This window comes from Triplophysa rosa, linkage group LG19 (assembly GCF_024868665.1).
Source record: "Triplophysa rosa linkage group LG19, Trosa_1v2, whole genome shotgun sequence".
NCBI classification, from domain to species: Eukaryota; Metazoa; Chordata; class Actinopteri; order Cypriniformes; family Nemacheilidae; genus Triplophysa; species Triplophysa rosa.
This window is the reverse complement of record NC_079908.1, coordinates 5,918,329-5,940,024: the sequence shown is the minus strand read 5'-3', so window position 1 is coordinate 5,940,024 and position 21,696 is coordinate 5,918,329. Positions and strand designations below refer to the sequence as shown.

General features: G+C 39.3%; 1 protein-coding gene across 2 annotated transcripts in view; it reads right to left on the bottom strand.

The window, feature by feature from the left end:
- Positions 1–21,696, bottom strand: part of dacha (dachshund a) — a 160,071-nt gene that overhangs the window by 49,103 nt on the left and 89,272 nt on the right. For both annotated transcript variants that reach the window (XM_057360201.1, XM_057360200.1), the window contains exon 3: positions 8,760–8,891. In XM_057360201.1, coding sequence (XP_057216184.1) covers positions 8,760–8,891 — 132 coding nt within the window. The remainder of the gene's footprint in view (positions 1–8,759; positions 8,892–21,696) is intronic.

Genomic DNA, 21,696 nt, shown 5'->3' with positions numbered 1-21,696 from the left:
CGTTTGTCCTAGGGGTGCACGGTTTTAAATAAAAATGCAATATGCGATAACTTGCTAAATAATAAAAAAATAAAACATGTGATATGCACATTTTTTTAACCCTTTCAAACACGAACTGGATAACCTCAGATGATTTTTGCTTTACTTTTTGTGTTTTTATAGCCCTTGCAAAACAAGTTCTGAATCAATAATATATGAATAATATTTTGAATCAAAATATTTAAAAACTAAAAATTGTGTTCAAGTCAATTTTATTTATATAACCCTTTTCACAGTTTTGCATTGTTGCAAAGCAGTTTACATACAACTAGACAGTGGTGAAAAAAAGATAAATGAATACTGTAGATAAATAAATGACACCATAATACCAACATACATGTGTCACGTTCCTTCCGATTGTTGATCATCTACAGTAACACACATCGGGCTCTCTGCATCAACCTAAAACTTTGACTATAAATAACTTTTTGTAGTACTTAAATCAGTCAATTAATGGCAACCCTTGCCATATCCATATTGCGATGTTTCAATAATCTCGATATATTGCGCAGCCCTAGTTTGTCCTTTTGTCCACCGAGTCACCTCAATAAAAGCAATTTAGGTCCAGGATGTGCCTAAATGAATGTATATAACATATCTCTCATGAGTCTCTACGAGACATTCATTCAGGATGACTGCACGGTCATCTGGAGATGGAGGTAAAGGCGAGTCGGTCAGGAGCGGTGCGAGGAAGATGAGGCACGGGCCGGTGAGTGAGGATAATGCGGGTCCTTCATGTGTTCCTCTGCTGCATGAGCCATCTGTTTATCTGACAGACTGCATCCTGACAGACAGGCCGGCTAATCCATGCAGCTCTGCTCCACAGGTTTGTGTATAAACCTATAGCGTTCGGCTGTTCTGTGTGTGCCATTACAATTTACAACACGCGTGTAAGATAGAGAGAGGACTCCTGCGTAACTGTCTTGTTTGTGTTTAAGTGTAACGTGTAAGTGATTAAGAGCCCTTCTCTTCAGAAATGGTCTTCAAGTAGCTCGTGCCCCGATGGGGTGATGATTTATGGGACATTCATTTTGGATATAACTGGATGAATATTTCAGTCAGGGGATGAAGACTGGGCGAGGTTTTCTGAAAAGTCAGCAGGAGAGACTAAAAGAGTAAATATACCAATATGATAAAAGTAGATGATCTCCAACCTCTGAACTACCAAAACTTTCTCAAGCAATTGAAAAAAGATTTGCAACCATTACTTTATATACAGCCGCCGAAAAAATGAAGAGAGCATTCCAAATTTTTATTTCATCAGCATTTCTAGATGTATTGTGGTCATTTCAGTCCGGTGTCTGCTGAATTTCAACAAAATCAAACCTCAGGAGTGACGTAAAGTCGTCCAACAGCAATGTGAAAGACTGACAGCATGACAAGACACATAAAAAAGAATATTTGAACTTTTCTTAAATACATGTAGAAATATGACTGTTGTATTGCTGGAAAGTGAATATGAACTTGTTTTCTTTGCGGTAATTGAGATCTGAAAAAATACATAGCAACTTTTCTGTTGTTTTCACCTGTTTCTCCAGTTTTCATTTTCTGCAAATAAATGCACATACTAACAATATTTTTATTTGAATTTGGGAGAAATATTGTTAGTAGTTGATCATTTTAACTAAGCAAATACTGTACATATAAATAATAAATTCAGAAAACTGAAAATAATTTTGAAATGGTCTCTTCATTCATCCAGCTGTATACTACATTAACAACTTTGTGTAAAGATGTTCGGTACACGCTAGGAACTAACTGCCTTATAAAGATCTGAATGTTAAACAGTATTGACGTCCTGCTCGTCATTTTAAAATTCCGGCCAAATGGGGCGATGTAAATCTCTGACTTCTGCATGTTAAGATGTTATGGATGTCCTGCGCAAGATGATAGAAGATTATTGATTTGAAATGTTAACATTTTGATTGATGAATTGAGGCGTCATGCAAGGCCAAAGATCAAAAATAACCCGCGGAATATACAGAAATAAACTTGCTTGAAGATCAACAGGATTTTAGGAAGAGACGAACTAAGTGGCAGAGAAAAAAGCAAACAAGCAAGCTATTGTGGAACCGTGTACAATACACATTCACAAGTTCTACTTCTACTAGTGTGAATGTGAGATCACATATACAGTCAGAGCTGATTCTAGTGCAGTTATTGCTTTGTGAACGATCTCTTTTCCTAACAAATGTCTGATCCTGGACACGAGTTCAAAAGGTGAGCTGAAGTCTGAGAGAACTGAGACGGAAAACTGATACCCTTCCACCTCGGCCACAAGATCAACACCAATTCTCTCTCGCTCGACACGGTCAATATTTTACATAAAACAAAGGGCTAGCTGAGATCAAATGATGGCGTTTATGGGAGCTTCGAGGAGACGGGAGTGTCTCTGGTTACAGTGGGATTATGGGTAGGGACAGGCAGTCCGTTTTAGGGTGAATCTCATGAAAAGTGTCTAGAAATGTCTGGCTTGTGTTTCAGTCCAATGTTTGCATTTTTTGTATTCCACTTTTTCATAAAACATTTTTTTTACTTATATCCAGAATAAGGTGACTCGAAAACGGGAAAATATAAATAATACACTGGAAAATCTGTATATTGCAACAGAAAATTATAAATCAACTGGCATCACGAATTAGGAAATTATGTCAATCTTCGCTCAGTCACAACTATTTTTACAATGACTAAACCAACTGATATGACAGTTAAATGACTTAAATTCTTCTTTAGTTCCCACGGGTGTCCTAGCAGAGTAACCACAGGTGTGCTTCACCAACATTTGACTGACAACCACCCATACTGTATTTTAAGACATCATTTTAAACAGAAATCTATTGTTTTATGTAAAACCAAGCTTTTGTTTGTAAAATGCAATGCTGCTGAAAATGTGTTTGTAATGGTTCTTTGATATAAATGCAGCTCGATGTGATATTTTTATGACATTTAAACAAATAGGACTGAACATTTACTTTACTGTAATTATACAATTGGAGGAGGAGAGGAGACTGTACAGTTTAGTTTTTATTGTATGTTTTGAAACATGCTTATTGGTCTCAATAACTTTGTCTAGACAAAATCAATTTCCTTACTGCATTATGAAGTAAAATCTCATTTTTATCATCTTGGGACTCACACATTAGAGAACCAAAGGACATGAAAAACTGCAGATATAAAGCAGTAAAACAAATCCTAGGTAATTGTTTCTCTTTGCTGTAACGGACACGTTCAAACAGACCTAATTCTGGACGATTATCAATATCGGTCATTTGCTTGTAGCTCGTAAATTTAGTCAATTATATTAGAGCAGCGTGAAAGAGAACGAGCGCGAGAGAGAGAGAGAGGGAGTGGGGGCGAGTGAGATTGTGGGTAGCGACACAAGAACAGTCCGGTATGATTTAATAAGACTGACAGTTGCTCTCTGATGAGAGAAAAGCTCTTGAAAGTGTGATGGCAAAATGAACGGATATGTGAGAGACAAAGAAAAGAAGAAATAAAAGTGCTGACCGCTTTGGTAGTTAGGGATTTGCAACATACACAAATCTGAGCCCCGCAATCTCTCTCTCTCTCTCTCTCTCTGAACACACACCTGGTTTTTGCTAACACGGCAAATCACATGGCTGACAGATTCCCGAGCCCGTTTAAATAATGCATGGGATTTCTCTTTTAACTTGTCAGTCGTTCCGCAAAAAAATATATCAGTTCTTCTCTGATGTCATTTGTGACAGTGATTCACACTGACAGTTCTCCATTAGACCAATGAGTCGCCTCTTTCGCTCGCCTATTCTTCCACCGCCGTTCCGACATGAAACACATGTTACTCTTTTTGCCTTTTTTCTAATCCTCTTTTTCCCTCTCAGTCTGGTTTTTTTCTTGTTTACAGGGGTTTGGGGAAGCGTATTTATATTTAAAGACACAATATCACGGGAAGCCCCATTTACCCACTGTACCGTCTAGAGTCGTATTAACGGAAACATGGCTTTCTGCCACAAATCAATGAAAGAACTCCGGTACACTTTGTGCTACTTCATAAACTCGCCGGAGTGACTTGTTTCATGCCAAATCATTGGATTGGATTGTGCGGGAGGCATGTTTGAGACCAGTCAAGTCACTTTAGCCCCTGTCAAAAACATCACTGGTGGGCGTTGTTGTGTTTTTTATTCGGTCGTGCTTTCGTGGCGAGGGCGGGGTTATGAGCGCTGAGAGAGAGAGAGAGATTGAAATCAAGCCCATCTCTACTGACTGCCTGCTGCAGATAGCTCCGGCTTTTTTGTGGCACGATCCACACGGCAGAGGAAAAGCACAGATTAGCCGTTTCCCTTTGAAGTTCTCCTTAAAAGAAACAAGGAAAGAGCTTGCCACCAAGAGCGAGAGGGGCGGGGACCAAAAACACATCTTGTGGGAATGTATAGAAACAAAAAAGAGGGTTCAGGGGGGACAGGAAAAAAGCAAGGAAAAGTAAGAAAGAGAAGAAAACAGTCATCGGGACTTTGTAGTTGTCCTCGAGCGAGCGGCGTCTTGGCGAGAGAGAGAGAGAGAGAGAGAGAGAGAGAGAGAGGGGTAAAGACAAAGGTTAAAACAGCCAGCCGGCTGCTTCAGAGAGTGTTTGTATAACTTCAGGGATGCAAGGAAGTTTGATCAGATTCCAAGACACCCACTACCTCTCAACCTTATACAAGCAACCAATCAAATGCATCCGAGGGGTTTGACTTGCTTTGGAGTTTCTGAAAGTCTGGTTTAATACCCAAACGGCTCTCTGGGTCCTTAAAGTTTCCTTGTACCCCACAGCTTCGGCACGCTGGATGCAATTAAAAAAGACTTTGTAATAAATGTTAAGCAGGCACACACAACCGAACTCAGATTTCGAAATCTTCGTGAATTTGAGCTATTATGTATTTGTAATTAATAAACGAAATTACAAAAACAATTTTAAACATCTGCTTATGGTCCCACAAACCGTCAGGCCAACTAGACTTGTGCCGGTATTCAATAATATGGTTTAGCGTGATAATTAATTTGCACAATATTGTTATTGTGGGCAATACAGTGAATTATTCTATGTTTGGATCATTTTTGACATTGATCTTAAATCAGAGTAGCTTGCACAGTAGTAAATGTAAAATGTGCTCAACTGTCTCTAAATAATCATTTTAGTGCATATAAACCATTCTTTCTGAAAATAATTTAAATGTTAATTTAGTTTCTTCAATGGTCAAGGTACTTTATTTAATATTACATTTTTTAAATGTCAGTTTAACACCATTTTAAAGAGTAACTTAAACATCAATGAACAACAATAAATGTAAAACAAAGCATGTTATTACGGTATATCGTGATTATACAGCACACCCAAAACATGCCATATCGTGATACAGAATGAATATCCGACACTAACTTTAAGTTTAAAATGTGATTTTCTGTATTTCCATCATTAACAACTACTGTAGCTGTTCTGTTTTCTGTAGAACTTTGTAGATTTAAAGCTGCAGTCTGCAATCTTTGACTCAATATCGCCATCTCTGTTTGAAACTAAAAACTGCAGGTTAAATTAAATGATATTAAACTAACAGTTCTTGCAAAATCATACCTGTCAGCTTAACTTATTATAGCTGGTTTAATCGGACGCACGCGTTTAGCCCAAAGTTAACTTTCGGTCTGTGTTTGATTATAATATAACAATTTATTTTATATTTTTAATTAATATTATTATACATGTATATTGATATTTAATTGTATATTAATTGCATTCAATTATTTTAGAAATACTTAACAGTTATTGATTCTTTGCGGAGGTCTACCTGAAGTTAAGTTTGGGCCACATAACGTTTGTTTATGTTGTTGCCACTAAAACGGTCTATATTAAATATGACTTATTATGAGCTTACACTGTTGCAAACCAAGCTATTGTACGGAGATCTTTTCTGACATTGATTTTTATGTGCTTGCTCAATAACAAATTTTTGTTTCTTTTAAACCAAAAAAGTTACAGATTGCAGCTTTAATGCAAATGCGGACACAATTTTGTTAGTAGAATGTGATGTCATTCCAGTAAATGTGTAAAGAACAGGATTAAATGCCCAAAAGTGATGTGACACCGGATTAAGCTGCAGTGTAAACGTAAACCTAAAGTCTCAAACTTATCAGATCTGACACCACGCAAACAACCGGTTATCATTTCAGCTTTGCACTCTGGGCCAGCGCTTACTCTGTTACTCTGTGCGATGATGTTGTTCACTCAGCACGCCGACATCCGCAAACAGGAGTGAAATTGGACTCTGTGTGATTCTCAGTTTCCATTGATGCAGCTCTATCGCTGCCTTTCTCTCTCATCATCAACATTAGCTCTATCGGCAGCCAGACTACATCAGGGGATGTGTGATTGAGCGAGAGACAAACGTGTTCTCTCCACCCCTGCCGCTGACTCTGCCTCATCTCTCCATCATCTCCATCATCTATCTGTCAGCGCACAGCCTCCGTCTCTCTCTGTGCACGCCGTCGCACGCATGGAGCGAATTCAGAGGTGATGCGTGTGCGGCGTCTCAGAGAGCTGACCTATAAATGGTTTGGTTTCGTCGTGTGTCTTAATGAAATAAACTGTATGGACAGAAGGAGAGCTGATCACGGATAAGGCAAAACTTAAATTCTGATTGGATGAGCTGATATATGCAAGGATTAAGTTGCTATAAACTATGCAACTATTATACACATTCAATTATCTGTATCATTTATTTAATTACATTCTGCATTTCATCTCTTTATATTGTTTTATGTATTTGTTTATTTTTTTAAATCTTTGTAAAAACGCAAGCTGTGAATTTCTACTAGCATTTCTTTCCTCTACATATTCAGACACACGCTCTGTGTGTGTGTGTGTGTGTGTGTGTGTGTGTGTGTGTGTGTGTGTGTGTGTGTGTGTGTGTGTGTGTGTGTGTGTTATTGGTCTTGGCAATAACAGCGGATGGCATTTGTGTCTGTGTTCGCAGTGGTTCACAGTGATAATAAAGAATGACATTTACTCTCTGTGTGCGTGTGCGTGCTGTGATGGTAACATCACAATCTAAATGCACAGTCAGGTGGGGAACATTAAAGACGTCATTAGCTTCAATAAAGCGCTGAAGAACGGAGAGGGCTACATGGGCGAGAAGCCATTACCTCCGGTCACGTGTCCGCGCGTGTGTGTGCTGAGGTGATTAGACTGTTGAGCGTTTCAGTGCTCTTTATTTTGATATTTTCAATATCTATGGCCTGCGCTGCTTAGTAATTCAAAGCTAGTGAATCATAAAACTGGTCTAAGTAAATTGCTGTCTACTCCCGTACATCAGAGGAGCGTTTCGCTTTGCTGTAAGGGCTTGAATGTGTAAAACTGCAGCGAGTATCATTTTTATATTTATCTGACTGTCTATAAGTATTATATATTCTTTTAATACAGTAAATTCAGGTAGATTGGGAAGTTAACCCTTTCATGCATGTATCATGACAACCTAATGTTTCCTAGGTGTTTTCACTGAACTTTAAGCATTAAAAACAAGATTTCAATTAGGGCTGTCAAACGAATAATCGCGATTAATCACACCCGAAATAAAAATTTGAGTTTAAATAATAAATGTCTGTGTACTGTGCATATTAATTTTGTATTTTTAAACAAATACATGTATACATATTTAGGAAATATTTACATGTAGCTATTTATATTAACATTTCATTAAAATGAGATATACATGTTTATCCATTTGAATTTTATATATTTTTCTTAAATATATGCATGTATGTATGTTTTCAAAAATGAATATGCACAATGTTAACAAACTTTTATTCTGGATCGCGATTAATCGGTTGGCAGCCCTCATTTGAACTTTAACTTTTAACACAGTTTTAAAATAATTAATAAATAAAAATAAATCATAAAAAATATTATAAAAGAAGATATTGTAAACAAAATAATAAGGGTTGATGTGTCATCCAATGCCGTGCATACAAAACAAATGTCTTTTTTAAAGGGATAGTTTACTCACCCTCAGTCAGTAACCAAACAGATCTCATCCCCCATTTACTGCCATAGTAGGGGAAATAAATACAACGGGAGTCAATGGGGGGTGAGATCTGGTTGGTTACGGACATTCTTACAAATATCTTTTAGCAGTAAACAAGTGTAGCAGAACAAAGAAATTTGTACAAGTTTGGGTGAGTAAATGGTGACAGAATTTTTATTTTTTAGGTGAACTATCCCTTTAATACCTGATAAATGACGTCTACACATGGTTAACATTTTTTTTAGATCAATTTCAAATAGTGTCCCAAACTACCTGAATTCACCTCCCACTATATAATACCATATATTATATACTCCACAATTAATACTACATGTTTAATTCCAGTCTACCGCTTCAAAATCTAAGTATGAGACAACAAGCATCAAAGTTTGCTAAAAACTATTAACTATTTCACTATGATTTCAATCTTTGACATGGCCTAACTCAGTCAATGTTAACAAAATCACGATTATATTTTCACAGAATGTTCTTTACATTATATAGTATGATTTTTATGTAGAAAACAGTAAATTACAAAAAAAATGACTTAATAGTTAATTTTCCGTCTTGTTTCATCGAAAAAAGCTCAATTGTAAGACAAGTAAAAAAACATGCGTGTCTCTGTTGGGCGTGTGTATGTTCTGTAGTCTTATGTGAGTGCGCATCAGTACATGAGTGTGTGACTCTCACCTGCGCTGGAGTTCAGCTCTTCGTTCTCGGACTCTGTACCGTTCTGACTTCCGGCTCCGTGAATGCTGTTCATGGCCAACAGCTTCATCTTCTGGAGTTTCATAGCCTCTGCCATAGCTGCCGCTGTCAGACCTGTAACACAAACGCGCGCACACACGCACACACATAGAGTTAAGTGTGGATGTCTACACCTGCTATTAACACCTGTCTCAGGTGATCCCATCACAAGTGGTCACCCGACACGGATCGCTGTTCACACCTGGTAGTAACATGCGTCTCAAATGCGTCTCCTGTGACCACTTGTGATCGGATTTCAGTGCAGGAAGCTTCTCTTTCATAGTTCAGCAGACGAACCTCAGCAAGAATCTCATTCTTTTAGATATCAACATCTTAAATGTGACGCTTTCTTATGTGGAACACAAAAGAAGATATTTTGAAAAATGTCTGAGTGGTTTCGTGTCCAAACAATGGAAGTCAATGGGGGCCAATGTTGTTTGGTTACCAACATTCTTCAAAATATCTTCTTTTGTGTTTTGCAGAAGAAAGTCAAACAGGTTTGTAATGACAAGAGGGTGAAGGAACGATGACAGAATTTTCATTTTTAAGCAAAACATCTCTATTGTTGTCGTTTTTCTCCCACATGCACCCTATCACTCAAATTTAGAAATCATCCTCACAGCTGTATGTTGCTGTATGTCAGTGTTCTGTTAAAGAAGCGCTCTCTAGAGGGCAGATCAGCATTGGCCCCCGCTGCCGCCCACCCCGTGAACGAAGAGGACGGAATCTTTTCCCAGAGGGTCCGTGTTAGTGTGAGTGTGTGCGCTGGTCCCATGAGGATCCCGCTGTGTTCCTCACCGTCTCACACACACCAGATCTCTAGCCTCCGCTCATCGAGGGCTCCTCAGGCCTGGAAGCATCATCACTCAGCCCAATTAAGCCCCTAATTAATTCAATTAAACATCGGAGGGACACATTAAGTAATTCATTAAGTGACGATACGACGCCTTCTCGCGCTCTGGAATTTTCCCCACCGCTGGAAGAGAAGACTCGCGTCCCGTGTCATTTCCCCAGGTTCAGACGGCGGATGTCACCTTGATCTAATTCATTAAAAATCTCGCCTCCAACGCAATACGTGAACTAGCACAAAAAAGAAGGCCGAAGAACATTCCTTTATTCTTTACTTCGCAAAGTCGTCGGATGGGGAAGCGCCGAGCGCTTTTTGGTCCCCGGAGGGCCACGCGGTCCCCCGGCTGAAAATGAACAACGCTCCCTGAATTCTGCGACAGCCGCTAAGCCAAATAAACCGGCGTATTATTCATTCTTCGAAAAACACGCGGATATGCCGGACCGCGGTGGTTGGGTAAGATAAATGAATCACGGCATGCGTTTAAGAAAAAAAACAAGCATCTCAGTATTTCTACGCAGCCAGCCCTGTCGGCACAGTGCAGTCAGGGAAACGCGGCAACTACATTTAAACAGAATGTCAGCATGATTGATTCAATTTATTACGAGTTCGTTTTGTTGCCTAATCCCACGGAGTTGTCAGCGACGCAGCTGCGTGCCTCCAAACAGGATTCAGACACACTCGCTGAATGAACCGTCAAGACTGCTGTGTGTGCGGCTGAAATGTCCCGAATGCTGCCTTAAAGGGACAGTTCACCTAAATAAAAATCATGTCATCATTTATCCAAACTCGTTTTTTTCCATGGAGATATTTTGAGAAACGTCTCTGTGGTGTCCGTACAATGGAAGTCAATGGGGTTAAATGTTGTTTGGTTACCAACAATCTTCAAAATATCTTCTTTTGTGTTGTGCTGAAGAAAGAGAGCCATACAGGTTTGCAATGACCGAAGAATGTTCATTTTTAAGTAAACTATCCTTTTTAGCCCTTGCTTTTGCATTTATACCGAATAACAAGAATAGAAAAAGTTGCACAATTGGTGCATTGTCTTGCAGACACATGCTATATGCCTCCCGATACTACGTCGAGAAGAATCCCGGAGATCAAACGGCGTCCGTAACAGTAATTGATGTTTGAGAAAAGTCGTGACCCGCGGAAATGGGAGCCGGCGGATGAAAGGCGAGAGCCGTTTTGCAGGGGTGGACAAACAGCTTGCTTATTGTTTGCCTTTCATATGGCCCTTCAGATCTACAAGTCTCAGACTCCCCCTTTGAACACTCGCGAGTCATCGCCCCCCCACCCCCCCCCCCCCCCGTCGCATGAATGGAGGGCGCTCGGGCACGTCCAGAGGAGGGAGAACACATCTATCCTCCTTTCCTCGGCCGATACTCCCTCGTTCTGGAGATCTGACAGGTCCATCTCGGTGGCTAATGGTTCACCTGGCTTGGAAGTGAGGAGGTGAACCGCTGAGGTGGATGGGGGCTTTTGGAGTCTCGACGAGGGGTCAGGTACGGGCCGGTCTGGATTCCTCCGCTGTGACGTTATTGAATTGGCCCTTTTTCATACCTAGACAACAATGTCCCGTTTAATTATAGAGTGGTATGAGAAACGGTAGATTCCAAAGCGGAGAAAAAAATCGATCCCGAGAAGTTTCTTTTGATGTTGAAGTCAGTGAGCGTTACATCAATGGATTCATTTCAGCGTTGAGAGGCGCTCTGTTTCACTGCGTTTAATATTCCTGTCTTTACTGAGGTAATGAAACCTTAAAGACCCGGGTAAAAGACGAGCGGGGATTGCAGGTTGGGATTGCATTACAGGCCGGTAACTCGTGGTCATTTTCATGTCCCTTCTTTCAGGTTTATGCAGCAAAGGGCTACAATTGTTTTAGCTAGAAAATGTAAGGTGTTCATCCAATAGTCATTTTATTAAATTACTGGTCAAAAAAGACATTGACGTGACTTGTATTTTGTTTATCAGATGTTCATAATGCGAGTCAGAACTGAGATTACTCAAGAAAAAAAAACTCAGGGTTGCCAGATTAGTTTAAATGAATTGTTTGTAATTACTACTAGTAATTTTCATCAAGAAATCGTGTAATGCATACAGGTATGTCAAATATGTGATTAGGTATAGTCACATATTTTGGGATGGGGGTAGTTTTGGAATAGTTTTGATAGGCCATTGGGCTGGTTTTGTGACGCAGATCTGGCAACCACGAATGCAAATTGATTTGTCAGCAAACAAATTCTTCGTTTTGCCTCATGAGGCAGACTTTTGCTGATGAATAAACTTCGTATTTCTTTGTCCAGGTAACACAGAGAAAGTGTAAACGTTGTTTATTTACGTGTAATATCAACATTTTAACAATAAAAAGCAGAATAAAACCCGCCAATGTTACACTTACAGTCTCAAGTATCATGTATTTTACAACCTGATCTTATGGGAATTCGTAGCTATTTTTTACGAGGTGGCTAATTCGTATGAATTTTAAAAAAAGCAATACTGAAGCCCCTCCCCTAAGCCCACCCCTAAACCTAACATCACTGGCCAGAAGCAAATCGAACTAAAACATACAAATAAAATCAAATGAATTTATATGAATTAGCCTCAACGTAAAATAGTAACGAATTCCTGTGAGGTTGTGTTGCCGTTTTAATAACGCTGGAATACCGTATTAACCAACCAGTGCCCATTTATTATAAATGTACACACACAAAACATATTGTATGTATGTACTTCACTCAATTTCATCTGATTTTAAAATATTTTCTCTGTATATCCCAGACTCTGCTCTTGTAGTGTTTAAACTGAGTCTGCAAGCATCCCAACAAATATTTATTTCCAATATTTACTTTCCCAACAAAACATGCTCACAAACCCATTCCACTCCCGACAATCTCACAAGAAGAGCTTCAGTGATCGTATGTCCAAGAACATATATAAGTGAACATGAATGAAAAAACAGGAAGAGAGAGTTCGACAAAACCCATCACGGCCTGCCTGTGAGAACAAGTCCACAGAGATCAGGTTTTCCACAAAAGGGGGTCAGTCGAGCACCCCCCACCCTCTGCTCCACGCAACCGGACACATTATTACATTTCGCATTTCTTCCTTTTCAAACAAAACGGGGGTAAAAAAGAAAGAAAGAACATCTTTTCTTCGCTTCTCTGGAAAAAGTATCAGATTTGTACACAAGGCAGGGGGAAAAAAACAGGCGGAGCGTCTCCTTTGATTCACTGTGGAGCAAATATTACTGTCCGATTTCACGTTGAACAGTAAACCGAGACGACAAAAAGGTACGAGGAGGGGGGTCCCAGCAGACGGGGGCGGAATACTGTATTTAATTCACCTTTGGAATTTCCGAACGGCGGAACAAGGGGCGAGATGAGCGTCTGACAAAGGCATATGGCCAACGGGCGAAACCGGATTCTGGTGCTTTTCAGCGAGCGCTGGTGAGAAACAGAGAGAGAAATGGGGCGCGATGGAAATTGTAAATAAAAGCACGAACGAATCCTGACATTTCCGCCTCGTGACCTCACAGTAAAAGCCGATCTAGGTCATTTCAAAAGACTCCATCATCATCCAACGTGTAGTCATCTGTATTTCCTGACCCGAGATCAGGCCTGCCCTGGGTCGAGTAGTCTCCCTGCTCCTGAGTCAGCTCATGTGGGCCGCTCCGTTGTTTTCGCGAGCGAGAGCCCAATATGAGCGAGAGTCTGTAATTACTTTTAATGAAGGCAGATGCTGATGTGGATCTGCCATTATTGGAGCAGAGAAAAGATGATACACACACACAGCGTGGGAATGAGGGCATTGGCGGACGTACCCGGGGGACGGGCGGACAAAAGCAGGAATGAACAGAAAGACATAATAGATATTCTGTTTAAGTATGACTGAATTGAATGTTTGTAGACGGACGATAAAGAGGAAATTGGTCATCGCCCACTTTGTCCTAATGATGCACATCTAAGACATCCAAGTTCAGCAATTGTACCTCAGACATTTCCACTCGGAGCAGGTGATGTTTGAGCTCTTCGGAGTACGTGAGCAGTGCTTTTAAGATTTTACATTTAAAATCCCCTGCGGCAGCTTCATTACTCGCCAGTTTCCTACCGCTGCAGATTTGAAAGTGCAAGGGTTTATGGGTAATATTAGCCCCAAAAGTATGCATGCTTCCACTAAAATAGCACCTTTGGGTTTCTATTTTCAACACGATTCGGGACGCACCGATTCTAACCTTCCGTAATATTAAAGGTATGGTTCACCCAAAAATGAAAATTCTGTAATCATTCACTCCCCCTCAAATTCTTCCAAACCTGTATCAATCTGCATCGTTGGTCTGTTGAACATGAAAAGCAAAATCTTTTTCTACAATGGTAGTCAATAGTGCCCCAGATGTTTACAAGCATTCTTTTAAATATCGTGCTTTGTAATTTATACAGATTTGGAACAACATGGGAGTGAGTAAATGATGACCGAATTTTTCATTTTTGGATGAACCATGGCTAATTCACCGCCTTTGTCTTTATCTGCAAATCTGCAAAAAAGTCACATCCACATTAAAAGGTGACTTAACGTGATGACGTGTCTCGCATTCTAATGTCAACTCTGGATTTACAAAGGGATGTGGTCCAAAAAAGGCTTCCACTTCTGCGTATAAAAGTGCCGACAAAACAGACAAATTGGGCCATAACATTAGCCCGCAGCACTTCTCATTTCCTCTCCATTGCATTTAAAAACATTAATATAATCCCTTGTCGTAATTTCTGGGGCAATTAAAGGTAAAAGCGGCCAAATTTACCGCCCACAATATAGCGGGCCAGTTTAAAGTGTAATAGCGGAGGCTTTAATTGTTGTATTGTGTTTTGTGGCATTAATAGGTGCCGGGGTCCAAGCGGCCACTAGACACAGGTGTTAATTAGCCAATGCAGCAGCGGCAGCTTGCGGTTTTATATTACATCAAGGTAAAATTACAGCGCGTTATTCTCCTATCAAACGCGAACAAGCCGTTAATTAACTCCCTGCTGTAGTAATCGCTTCTTTTTATTTATTTATTTGTTTAGATTATTTGTGCAAGCTTCACGTTTCCTTCCAAGAGGCGTGCTATGGAGACACTAGAGTTTGGCTGCGTCTGAATTTGCATACTGCACCCAAAAAAGTACGGACTTTGTTGGGGATGCAGAAGGCTGTAAAGTTGACGGTAAACCTGGCTGTCACTGCTGTTGGGAAGCACGACCAACGATTACCGAACAATTTGCATGACGTGTCTCACAAAGATGCTTCAATGTTATAGTGCTTTTCAATCTTTTTTTTACAATTTTGCATTAGTGAAAAGCAGCTTTAAAAAAGCAGTAACAGAAACTAAAAGAAAACATCGAATACATGGTGTTATTGCAATTTTCTTAATAGTATGTACATTGACAAAACTAAAGTGAAAATGGTAAGTTTGTAATCCAATTGTTCGAGTTGTGACAATTTTTACATGGGATGTATATTAGTTATACAAACTGAAAAATGAATGTCTATAAGATTATAATAACTTTCTACTTATAAAGATGACGGAATTGGTGACAAATATATCAAATTTGAACCTTTTTAAGAGATGGAGGGGCATCAGAATGATCATTTCATCGAAACGTTTGTACTTATAATCAGTACTTTATGAAAGGAAAAGGATGTAAATAATTAAAAGTGAATTAACACGATAATATCATTATTTTCATATCATTACAATATTAGATGATACTATAATATAACATTATATCGTTGCTTTTGGGCAGAAACCTTGCATGTCTAAAAAACTGATACTTTTAAAAAAAATTAAACAACACCTGCATTGAATAATTAAACACAAGTTGACAAGCTCCTTTCAATCATTTTCATTGGTTAAATATTAGCAAAGCCCACAGACAAAGATGAAGGGTGACCAATAGTAATGATTTATGAAAAACAAAAATCACAAAATATAGAGATATGATTTTTTATCTCAAAAAATAGTGCCTTCTGCAAGTTTTACTTGTACAGACATAAGCAGCACACGGTAATTGTAATGAACCACTGATGCAGATGAAAAAGACTTGAGGTTTACATTTAGCACGAAGGTTAATGTGTAATGTAAATGCCTCGATGCAATTGAAATCCATACTTTTCAGTGTACTATCATCTGGGATGCGCTAATTCTATCTCTATTAAGAGAAGTGTGTGAATTGGGACATGCCGTATACCTTTCTAATTGTTATTTATTACGAGAGAGGGGTGGTCATCCGAACACTTTGAGTGAATGAATGAATGAGCGCTCTATTACAAGACTTGCCTCGAGGTGATGTTTTACACTGATCTGCTTTCAGTTTTACAGCGTTTCATATAAATACTAAAAATGTCACTTGAGCAGATTACATATCAGTGTTTCTACCTGGAGAGTTCACAGAACACAGGCCTTAAAACTCCCTTAAAACTTTAGCCTAAAATCTATCTGTTTATAAATATGATGAAGATAAACACAAACACCAATAAACTCCTAATCAATTACAAATAAAATAGAATAAAGTAAATACAAAAAGAAAAAAATGTTTTTTTTTGTTAAGGATTCTTTCACCTAACTTTGCAAGCTTTAAAAAAGCCAAAGTCTTCCCGTTCCATTGCGTTTCATGTACACCAGGATTTGTGTGGAGTGGGCAGTGCCGACTGCAGCAGGATTTTGAAGAACTGAAGATAAGATCTGTGATTGGCCCGTGGGCGTCCTGATCTGTACATGTCATCAACAGGCACCCTGGAGGAGCGCGGGATGGTGGGCGGCAGAAGCGGTGTGGATTAATAACCTTTCTTCTTCAAAACTCAGTCTGCCCGTGAAACGAAAACACGCTTGCAATGTTTAAACGTTTCCAAATCGAATTCAGATGCGGTTTATTCATTTCTGCCCTCACACACACTCACAAACACACGATCAGCAGTGATTTGGAGGCATCCCTTTAACCCCAGGAACTTGTTAATGTTTCATGAAAAGAGCCACTAGAGTCTTCGCTGGCCGACGCAGAATCACACGACTTAGCAGAAATATATGGGCCAAGTGTTCAAAGAGTAACAAGGCACTGCTCGCTGGGCAGAAAGTGAGTGGAGAGCACTTTTCCTCCTCCTACCCCCTCTTACTCTCACACTCGCTTTCTTTCTGTCCTGAGATCAGAATTACACTTTTATCGACACTCGTGTACCATCCACCCCATCTTTCCAACAGCTCAAAGTCTTCTCAGAATGTTTTCTTTAACAACTGATGCATGCATTTAATGAATATACGACTATGTATTTCATCGCCTGGACGTTTATATGATAACTTTGAATGCGGAACACGTCAATAAAAAACATGTATTTCCATTTATTAGTAGTAGTATTTATGTCTAATTGCTTCATAGACATCAATGAGATTAAATGGAGAGCGAGCTCAAGTCTCCTCTGTCTCAGGTATTTCTCATGAGAAAACCCAGAAATCTCTCAAATGTCTCCATTAGAGTTTCAGAAAAGATCTCAACAATGCACCGTTTACATGCGCCCTCATGATGCGATTATAACAGAATTTTGGCAATACTGCGATTACGCTTTACCTCATGTTAACGCAATCATTCGATCTGAATAATGCGATTAAGCTGATAATCACAGTAAGCATAGTTGAAGTAACATACGGCGAAGTACGCCGGTTTTAATCGCAATAAGGCGGCATGCGAAACACCTAAATCGCATTTATGCTGTTCTGACCAAGGTGCGCATGTGCTGTCATGCATCTTAAGAGCAAATTCATGGTTAACATGACCGTCTAAAGTTTTACCGTCACCACACCTCGCTGTCAGCAGTCTCTGATCCTTATCTTTATACACAACGCGAACGCGATGACAGCAGCGTATGCCACTGTTGCGGAGGTATTTTCCATCACATTTCGATATCACATTGCTGATTAAACATAAAATACATTTACATGCACAGTCTTACTCCGATTATGCTAAAATGCTTAATAAGCTGATAACAAGTAAGGTCATGTAAACGTAAAACGGGTTTTTTTTATCGTGTAAGATCATAAACGGCGTAAGCAAAACCTGCTCGGCAGAGGTAGTTTTTTGCCCATTACTCCGATTTCGCGCTGCATGTAAACGCCTTTACCGGTTTTCTTTACGTGCGCATGTCTGACAGCGCAACAGTAAAAGTCCCAAACGGAAGTAAAAGTAAAATAACACATAAAAGTCCGCTCTCGAATCATGCAGTGGATGTAGAAAGTTAACGTCAAAATGAAGAACTATTGTTGCATATGCAGGTCCTGCGGACATGAGAAGAGAGAAAAAAATACAGCTTCTGAGCATTTTCCCGCCGCATTTTTAATCACTAGACGGATTATCGATGGTGACGCCACTGTACCTGGCAAGTCTCAAATTTCCATGTGTAGCCAGTTTATTGATATGCATGTAAACACGTGCAAACAGGTTTCTTTTGTAAGCTGATTTTTGAGCAAAGAGGTGTTCTCATGTCATGTAAACATGGTACTGCCATTAAGTCCTTGCTCTGATTATTGGAAATAATCGCATTCTTGGTGCGCATGTAAATGTACTCAATGTCACAAACTAAACTCAGAGTCTTAAATATTTCAAATTTTCCCATGTACAATCTTTACTCGTGTATTTGAACAATTCTCTCATTTGTTTCTATTTTTCCCCAAGCAACTTTAGGAGAAACATCGGAAACTAAGTTGATACTTCAATGAAACAACTGAGAACTCCATTAATCTGGTTAATACTGGTTAATATTTTCTCCATCTGCTGGCCCTGCAGAAATTCAGTTTCATCGGTTATTGTGTTTTCACTAAAAGCTGTTTCGGCTGGAATTATTAAACGTTCCCAACAACTCATTTTTAGCACATCATTTCATGCCGTTTTTTTAAAAGACGTTTTTTTAAGAGACGTTCTCACTGTAAAACATGATGACATTTTTGACACATGACACATTAATAATCACAAGAAATAAAAGCAACAATTTGCTTATACAGTTATATAATATAACTCCATCTGACCGATGTTCTGTTTTATTGACCTCACATTAACTGTGCAGAGCGTTCGATAAGAACACAATAAAACCACCCAGAAAAAAGCTCATTGCAAGGGTCACATTTTACACCTGACAGCACAGACCGTTTCCGAGAAACAGCGCTTCATATTAATATTAATAATGACGATCAAAGTTCACAGGACCATCCTTCCCGTTCAAACAATCTGGTTTAGTGCAGTCTGGAGGAGTGATGATGTAAACCATATTCACGTCTATTCGTTTACAAACCTGATAAATTCATTTATAACTTTCGCTCCCTTCACAGAATACACGACACTGAACGTGGTGCTTCAAAAAAAGTGCAGCCAGGAAATGTTTGCACCAGAAAAAGCCCCGTGAGCGCTGCGGTGGACGGTGTGAGATGTTGTTGAATTGTGTAGAATAAAGGGATTATGTTGATTACTGTGAAAGTGTTTGCTGTGGGGCTGCTGTAAACCCTTGGGCCACGTACCTGCAAACATGCTCGCAAACATCTTCAGTCTCCAACGTATAAGCATGTCGTTCTCCTCCCTGTTACGAGCGTGTGTGTGTGTGTGTGTGTGTGTGTGCGCGCACTTCAAACTGTTGTTGATCTAGATTAGTTGAGGGCATCAGAAAAAAAACAGCTGTTGAAATCCACTGCATTTGCAGAACTCCCTACCTTATAATGTAGAGTATAACACAAAAGAAGATATTTTGAGAAATGTCTCGGTGGTTTTGTGTCCAAACAATGGAAGTCAATGGGGGTCAATGTTGTTTGTTTACCAACGTTCTTCAAAATATCTCCTTTTGTGCTCTGCAGAAGAAAGAAAGTCCTACAGGTTTGAAATGACATGCGGATGATAAAGAAAGAATTTTCATTTTTGGGTGAACTATCTCTTTACGTCTCAATACTATGTCAATACAACACTATGAATCCAATCAAGCTTCATTGTTGTGTAGCACAAACACAAGTTAAGCACTAAAGTTTTACACTTTACAAACCACCAATAAATGCTGTTCTTGATTTTAAGTGACGTCCTCATAAACATCACAGTTGTGCAGTAGTGAAAGACAAATAATGATGGAAAGTGCGACTTTGGTTGGGTGAAAACATCAGTTTCAAGTTCAAGCAAAAATGCAGCGCGCACAAATAAACACCCAACGCGTAGATGTTTTAACAACAGTAAAGTGCTTGTTCTGGTAACGGGCTTCAGTGTTAATGGCTCGGTCTCGTTAACGTTGTTAATTGCAGAGTTGCAAAGGTATGACCTCCCTCACATTTCAAAGCCGGCCCATTAAAGAAAGACCACCCAATGCTCTCTTCAGACCCCCGGGCATTCACTTTCAGCAAGACAGCAAACCATGAGAGCCCAGACATTCAACAAACAAAGGTTTACCTTGAGTAGCATGTGTTATGTGTTCAACAAACCCTTAACATCTTTAACTATTGCCCCGTTGTGAAGAAATTGTTTACCTCACTCTCTCTTTCTGGTTCTCACTGGTGAAGGCTTTGTGATGGCCCGATCAAGAAATCTACACTTTTACCTATAAATATGTATTAGCGATTACCAACTATGAATTTGCATCTATTGTACTTCATGAAAATGCATGAGCTTGTATTGATTATAATCATTAACTTCCTACAAGACAAGTGTGAGTTTTTTGATTAAAGAATAAAGAAATGTGTTTCCTGGAGTTTTCTGTTTATCTCTTAAAATGATTATATATCGCATATATTGCATTACAGAATAAACAGAATTGTAAAAGATATTATTATTATTATAACTGTTGTTACTGTTGTTGTTAATAATAAATAATTAACATGTACTATGTAATAATAATGTAAATAATTAATAGTTGTTGTTGTTGGTAATAATATTATTAACAATTATAATAACAACGTATTAATAATATTATTATTATTACTACATTGTTTTTGAGTTATACAATAAATATTGAGTTGTACAATATTACAACTTATATAACATATATAATGACCCATTAATAGTATAATGCACCCAAAAAATATTGTATATTTTAGCATAAGAAAGAAAAATCACAAACAAGATCTCTGTTACTTCTCAAAAATCTTAAATTTGTACTGAGATTACATTGAGAGACCAAACTTTTTCAGATTGAGGTCCTTTTTGTGTAGAACGCATGCCTGTGTAAAAACAAATTTCATGACACAAAACAATCTTAAACTAAAAATTATTTTATAAAGTTATAAAACAAAAACATTTCAATGTAAAATGGCAAATGTTTAATGAAATTTGATAAAACTGTGCCCCCGAGTGCCATCCGGGGCCCCTCAGATTAAGAACCCTTGATCTATTCAAAAAAATCTCCTTTGTCCTCATTTTACTTTTCTGGAGAACTTTTAGGAGAAACGCCTGCGACAAAGTTGATACTTAAATGAAACATGACTGAGAACGAAGTATAAACCCCAAATCTGACCAATCTATTGACCTCAAAGCAAATGCAAATGTGTAGTCAAGTCCTCTACTTGGATCCAAGTACACAGATGTAGAGAAGACGTGAGAGTGGGGGGCTTCAGTCCTGTCCAAATGAGTCTAATGTGATTGATGAGCTCTCCCTCCTCTCTCCCGCCCTTCACCCGACCCTCCCCCGCCTGAGAAACCTCACTTCCGTCATGAGGCGAGTCGAGCGGCCCCTCCCACTGAAGGCAAGGTGCATCCAAGAGCCGAAACAATAGTGACAGGCGGGCCAGCCGGGGGTTTGCTCGTAGGATTAGCTCCAATAGCCATAATAAATGAAACAAGAGGACCCAAATGAAAACAGTTGGGCGCTGACTGGCGGTGGGGCTGATGGGAAGTGGCAGCTCTGCCGGCCCTCGGGCGCCGAATTAGTTTTGCCACTCGATAATTTGACTGATCCACTCCAGTGGCCGGAGAAAGCGAGCGAGCGAGATAGAACGAGGGAGAAATAGAAAGGTGAAGCGGAGGGTTGTGTGCTGATGGTTTGACGCACCTG